This window comes from Hyalella azteca, unplaced genomic scaffold, assembly GCF_000764305.2.
Source record: "Hyalella azteca isolate HAZT.00-mixed unplaced genomic scaffold, Hazt_2.0.2 contig1784, whole genome shotgun sequence".
Classification (NCBI taxonomy): Eukaryota; Metazoa; Arthropoda; class Malacostraca; order Amphipoda; family Hyalellidae; genus Hyalella; species Hyalella azteca.
The window spans coordinates 1-5,795 of NW_025932084.1; the positions used below are offsets into that span (position 1 = coordinate 1).

The following is a 5,795-nucleotide window of genomic DNA, read 5'->3' on the forward strand; positions in this document are numbered from 1 at the left end:
TGGCCAGAAGGCGACAACGGCGTACGAGCGCTGTGGCCATCGCTGTCCTCGTCAGCAATGTGAGTCACCAGACCCAAATCCCCGACTTTTAAGACATCCTCTTGATGAAGACTGAAGAAAATGTTCGACGGCTGGAATAAAAGAGAACAATCAGGCTTTAATTCTCTAACTTCTGAAATTCAGTAGAAATAATATGACAAAAATTTCAATGCAGCGATCTTATTTGGGAGAATAATAACATGTTCTCTCGAATACCTGAGCAATGGAACGTCATAATAACAGTATGACTCAATAAAGAGAAAGCTATCATTTTTCAAAGAGCTGGAGAATTAGAAAAAGTACCTAATAATGCTTCACACTAATAACAAGTAGCGCATACGTTATTACTGCAGGCGACCTCACCTTGAGATCTCTGTGCATCATCTGTTTGTCATGCACGTGTTCCACAGCATTTACGATATCGAGGAAAAATTTAAGGACCTTTGTCTTAGGTCTTTCCGTGTTCTGCATCAGCCAGTCTTTGAGTGTCTTGGGGTCACACAACTCCATCTGAATATACAGGTAATCTTGGGGCCCTCTCGAGTTCTTACGAGACCTTTTGGCGTAGCGTGCTTGGGACAAGCTTGGTAAACTGTCGGAAAGGTTGAGTGTTTCGGGTCGGGCTAGGGCATTGTTTTCATCCTCTTCCCCTGCAATATTGAGAACAATTAGATTGGATAATGCTTCAAAAAGAATTTGTCGCACATAAATTTATTGAGTGTTGATGTAGCCTGCGATAGGATTTATTTGTGCATTGATTTACGCAACAGACAAATTTGACAAGCAAGGCTATAACTTCACCTCAAAATGAATGGGTCACAATGAGTAATCTTAGAGTGTAATCACTGTTATGAACGAGACTACATAAGATCAGGCTACAAGGGAGAAAAAGAGTTGAGGTTTTCAAGTGAATTTATAGAGTTTGAGTTATTCGGCAGTAAAATTAACAAATTGGAGTGGACATGTAACTGGGCATCTCAGTACATTCGAATTATATTACATCCATCACCAAGTCCAAGTGAAAATTTTAAGAAGCGCATGTTAAGTTGAATAATCTAGTCAAAAGACAGTTTCAAGATAACATAAATTTTTCTTTTCATTTTTATTATAATTCAAATTACAAATGTTGAGGTCAACCCAAATTTTGTATAGCAAATAAAAAAAATTTTTGTTCAGTTATATGAAAAATTTGTTCAGTTCAGGGATCATTATAAAATAAATTAAATGTACACACCAATATTTGAAGCGCGACGCCCATTTTCCTTAATTTCGCTGAAGTCAGGCCGTGTGGAATCTTTAAACAGAATCGAGTCGCTCTGACTTCCAGCTGAAGTCAAACCATTATTTTCAGCGGCCACATCTTCACATGAAGCCGCGCTGCTACCGCTGCTTGATGAATCATTGTCCATCTTTTCTGAGTTATAATTAAAATCCTCATCAAGTTGCGAATCGTCCTTAGATTGAATAAATGATGACTCCTGATTAAAAGTAAAACTATGAGAATTTCCACCGCTGTCATTGGACTCAGAGACGTGATTGTGGAAGGATCCATCTTCTTCGAGCTCAGGCTTGGATGAGTCTGCAAATATAATTCCTGAAGACCCCTCATCGAAATCAACTGTGAAAGAAGACTCGTTGCCAATTTTGGAAGACTGATTTTTAGAGTCTTTTGAATGAGGCACATTGAAACGCCCCCTGGCGAGGGGATTTCCAGACACAACATCGTCAGATGGAGATGCAACAGGTGCCGAGGGCTGGTCCCCTGACATGAGGTTAGTGTCGGTAGGACTTTTTGTATAGACTTCAGGGGACTGGTATGATGAAAGGAATTCTTTCTTGTCCATCCTACAAATAAAAAAATATCAATCGTTAAATTCAACATCTTTCTACATTAATAAAATTTAGGTATAGACTTCAAACCTGCATGACTGCAAAAGAAATAAAAATGAATAGCATAAATACTGGGTCATTCAACACCAACACGAATATTCATTGTTATTTCAATAATAAAATAAAGAAAAACCTAATTTACTTTTGTTTCCATTGCAAGTCGAAATTCTCGATGTATTCAGGAGAGTGAGTCTCTGTCCAGCAGCCGTTGTAGCGAACGATGTTGTTGTGGTTTAGTTTGGCTAGCACCCGAACCTCACGCAGCACGCGCTCTTTGTTGCGTTCTCTGCACAAAAATAGTATGTTACATTACTCACTTGGCGACTCGAAAACTTCAAGTTTGCCCATTAGTTGCTCATAGGCAGCGGCAGAAAGTAAATTGTCCGTTTTATGACTTCGTTCCGCATGCAATATTTAGCAAATGAATTGCCTCAAGGGAGGCAATTACAGTTATAGAATATACAAATAAAAAAATTCAATGTTCAGTTACCCTCAAAGATTACACAAGAAGAAACTGTTCATATGAACTCACTTGTTGGGCAAAGGAATCCTCTTGACTGCGTATTCGTTGTCATCAAGTGAAACATAAGCTTTGAAGACGACACCAAAGCCACCCCAGCCTAGGACAGACCTGATTTCAAAATCATCTATTCGAGAACGAGGAGAGAGTGAAGCATCGCCTCTGTTAGATTCGGTAGATGAAACGCTCTGCTGCGGGAGGTACGTGGGCGGGGTTACGCCTGGTGTGTTTGATGGACCTTTAGGCGTGCCATCGTTGGGAGGAGGTAATACTATTGACAAGGGAGGGGAAGCATTACCTCCTTGCCCACAAATATTCTCTGGAGTGCGTGGACTTTCTTCGATGGCACGCGAGTCGCTGTTGATTACAGGGCTAGCGTTTGTCGCAGAATTGAGAGGAGGGAAATATTTACTTAATCTGCCATCATTGGCAGTTGTCTGGTGGTCGGCTTGACTGTCAGCTACAGGACAGACTGAAGGCCACTGTTGGTGCCTAATAGTACGGTTGTATGGGAATAAAGCTCCAGAAGGCTCCGACGAAATTCCTTGTCCTGTTTGTGGCTGTGGCTGCCCAAAATTCTGTGAAGCTGCGACTTGGAATACATCTTCACTTGGAGCCGCCGTATAATTATAAGTCTGGGCAAGAGACGTGTAAGGTAGATTTGAAGCTTGAAGACCAGCCTGTGGTGCCTGCAACAAAAGGTATTATTAAGATATAGTGAATCAGTGCAACTTGTACCTAGTAAAACAATAACTCAATTTTTCTGCAAGTAATATTAGCTAATGAATCGTTACTGACAGGAAGCTCTAGGAAGAAGCAGCAGAAAGATACTTGCAAGCTTCATCTACAGCCGAGAAGCTATATATACAAGGCCCATATTCACAAATTTTCTCCGATATTGTTCGTACTAATATTTTAGGTTGACAAAGTTTGAATGGCTGAGTGAGAAAATCTTCCCCTAGTTCCAACGCAATTTCTACCACAAATATTGCTAGATCAGGTGATATATGATTCAAAAGCAGACAATGAATTTTACATCTTGCGTCCACGATCTCATTCAACCAGAGTATAATTCTAAAGGAGTAATGTGTGAACTAGCACAAGACACATACTGTCTCTTATACACATCTCTGTNTTTTGGTTCATTCAAGTATGAGCACTGAGTTCAATCAACTCTTTTACAAATTTTCTGCATAACTTTAAACTGTATGGTTGCAATATCAAAAGTAAATAGTGAGATGTTTTGTTGTTACAGTGTGACGGGGACATGAGTGCGCTGGTTAACCAGGTGGCTGTGGTTCAGAACAAAGTTGATCAGATCGCCAAGCTCGACAACAAAGTGGATTTGCTGATCTCTGCCGTTGCACAACTCAGACTTAAAATACAGAACCGTAAGATCCCATGCACGAACTTTATGTATAGAGTCGTACCAGCTTCATAGGTCCATGTTGGCCTGTCACTGATTCACAACCAGCCGACCACCGTGTCAATTGCTATCAGAATTTTTATTACTATTTGCGAGTTTCGAGCCCTCAACTCGCTGCTGCAATCTTAATGATTTTAACCACTCGACTACCCCGAATTTCGAAACTGTTCGTGCAGAAACTATTCAAGTGAAACTCTTTACGTTTCTTGATCAATTGATACGATGTTGTCACGCGTGTGAATCATCAGCATGTATGGGCATTCACTTTTCGAAGCTATTATCAGCTGTCATCTTGCAATCATTTTTACCATTGTTGTGATAGTGTACATACTCCTATATGAATATAGAATAAATAACATAACTTGGATATATCTAGTTAGCTAATTACAAGTCACTTCATGCCTAACAAAATGATTCCGTGTATTTGCAGAAGGCGGAGTCGGAGGGCCGCCCGGTGAGAAGGGCAACATGGGCCCGCCTGGCATCAAGGGGAACGTCGGACCACCAGGAATGCCGGGTGATTGTCCACAGTCTGTGTGCAACAGCGGGCCTCCTGGTCCCCCAGGACCCCGAGGGACCAATGGAGATCCTGGGCCCAAGGGCGAGTGTTGTTACGGGGTCCGTGGAGACCGAGGACCGATTGGAGCACGAGGAGGGAGCATGGCTGGAATACCTGGACCAAAGGGCGCTAAGGGGGACAATGGAGACCCAGGAGTTTGGTTGCCCAGAGATCCGTGCGCTGCTACACATGGGGGTTAAAAAGCTACACAGGAGGTATGAGCTGCTACATTTAGTGGATGAGCTGCTACATATGAGGGATGCCAAGCTATTTCCAAAGATGAGCTGCTACACATGGGGGATAAAAAGCTACATATGAGGGATGAGCTGCTACATATGAGGGGTAAAAGGCTACATATGAGGGATGAGCTGCTACATTTATGGATGCCAAGCTACATACGAAAGATGAGCTGCAACATATGAGGGATAAAAGGCTACGCAGGAGGGATGAGCTGCTACATATGAGGGATGCCAAGCTACATACAAAGGATGAGCTGCAACATATGAGGGATAAAAAGCTACGCAGGAGGGATGAGCTGCTACATATGAGGGATGCCAAGCTACATACAAAGGATGAGCTGCAACATATGAGGGATAAAAAGCTACGCAGGAGGGATGAGCTGCTACATATGAGGGATGCCAAGCTACATAGGAGGGATGAATGGTAATCATTCCCTTCATTGACGTCCATCGCGTTCCAATTTATTTGCCAATTTTCACCTCATAGTGTCACATGTAACAAATGAATTTGATTCAGAATTTCTATACAAACCATATTTCTAACCTTATAAAGGAAGCAACATAAGAAAATGCGCACCGCTATCGCCATCATAATCATTTTCTGTAATCTGTAATTTGTTGAGGTGCGCACGTCACCTTGCCCTGTACGTTGCTGTGAGCGGTCCATTCATTTATGAGAAAGCCATCCTAACCGTCTACCGCCGTATGCCACTCTCCGGGAACATAACTTTCAACTTAAATTATACGTAAACAATTGAGTTAGCAACCTGAGGACGTTTGTACGCAACAGAGAACATTTTAAAGTTATAGTACGTGGCGGCAACCATCAGTGTAAGTCATTTTGCACTCACTAGAACGTATCCTTTTTTTGGGAAGTAGGCGCGTGACCATATTGCTCCGGTTATCTCATGTCAGACGATAGAAGGTTAAAGTAATATAATAGCAACTTTCATCATTGTTTGTGTTAAGCGCCATAAAATATTAATTAATAACCTCATTTGTTTGATATTGTAAGGATAAATGTATAGGACGCGGCACGGAGATCACGCGGGTTAAGAAGTTCAGAATTCATAAAAGTGTAGTAAAGAAACAATTAAAACGTGTAGTTTGAGAATATACATT

The 5,795-nt window shown here is 41.6% G+C and overlaps 2 protein-coding genes across 2 annotated transcripts; one reads left to right on the top strand and one right to left on the bottom strand.

Moving 5' to 3' along the window:
- Positions 1 to 18: 18 nt before the first annotated feature.
- Positions 19 to 3,326, bottom strand: LOC108678309 (eukaryotic translation initiation factor 2-alpha kinase 3-like; the record flags this gene model as incomplete). Its single annotated transcript, XM_018166689.2, has 6 exons — positions 3,318 to 3,326; positions 2,462 to 3,138; positions 2,072 to 2,215; positions 1,274 to 1,884; positions 403 to 689; positions 19 to 131 (listed from the first exon to the last, which is right to left on the bottom strand). Coding segments are annotated over exons 1-6 (1,841 nt in total), but the record flags the coding sequence as incomplete, so codon positions are not given.
- A 381-nt stretch (positions 3,327 to 3,707) lies between these two features.
- On the top strand, positions 3,708 to 5,404 carry LOC108678310 (collagen alpha-1(III) chain-like). The gene is made up of 2 exons (XM_018166690.2): positions 3,708 to 3,840; positions 4,306 to 5,404. Exons 1-2 carry the CDS (start codon positions 3,717 to 3,719, stop codon positions 4,632 to 4,634), a joined length of 453 nt encoding a protein of 150 aa, XP_018022179.1. The 5' UTR covers positions 3,708 to 3,716; the 3' UTR covers positions 4,635 to 5,404.
- Positions 5,405 to 5,795: the final 391 nt, after the last annotated feature.

Bases quoted from the DNA above. Each gene is read 5' to 3' on its own strand.
- LOC108678310 (XM_018166690.2), top strand. From the start codon at position 3,717: ATGAGTGCGCTGGTTAACCAGGTGGCTGTGGTTCAGAACAAAGTTGAT. The intron at 3,841-4,305 runs GTAAGATCCCAT...GTGTATTTGCAG, and splicing joins CAGACTTAAAATACAGAACC to AAGGCGGAGTCGGAGGGCCG.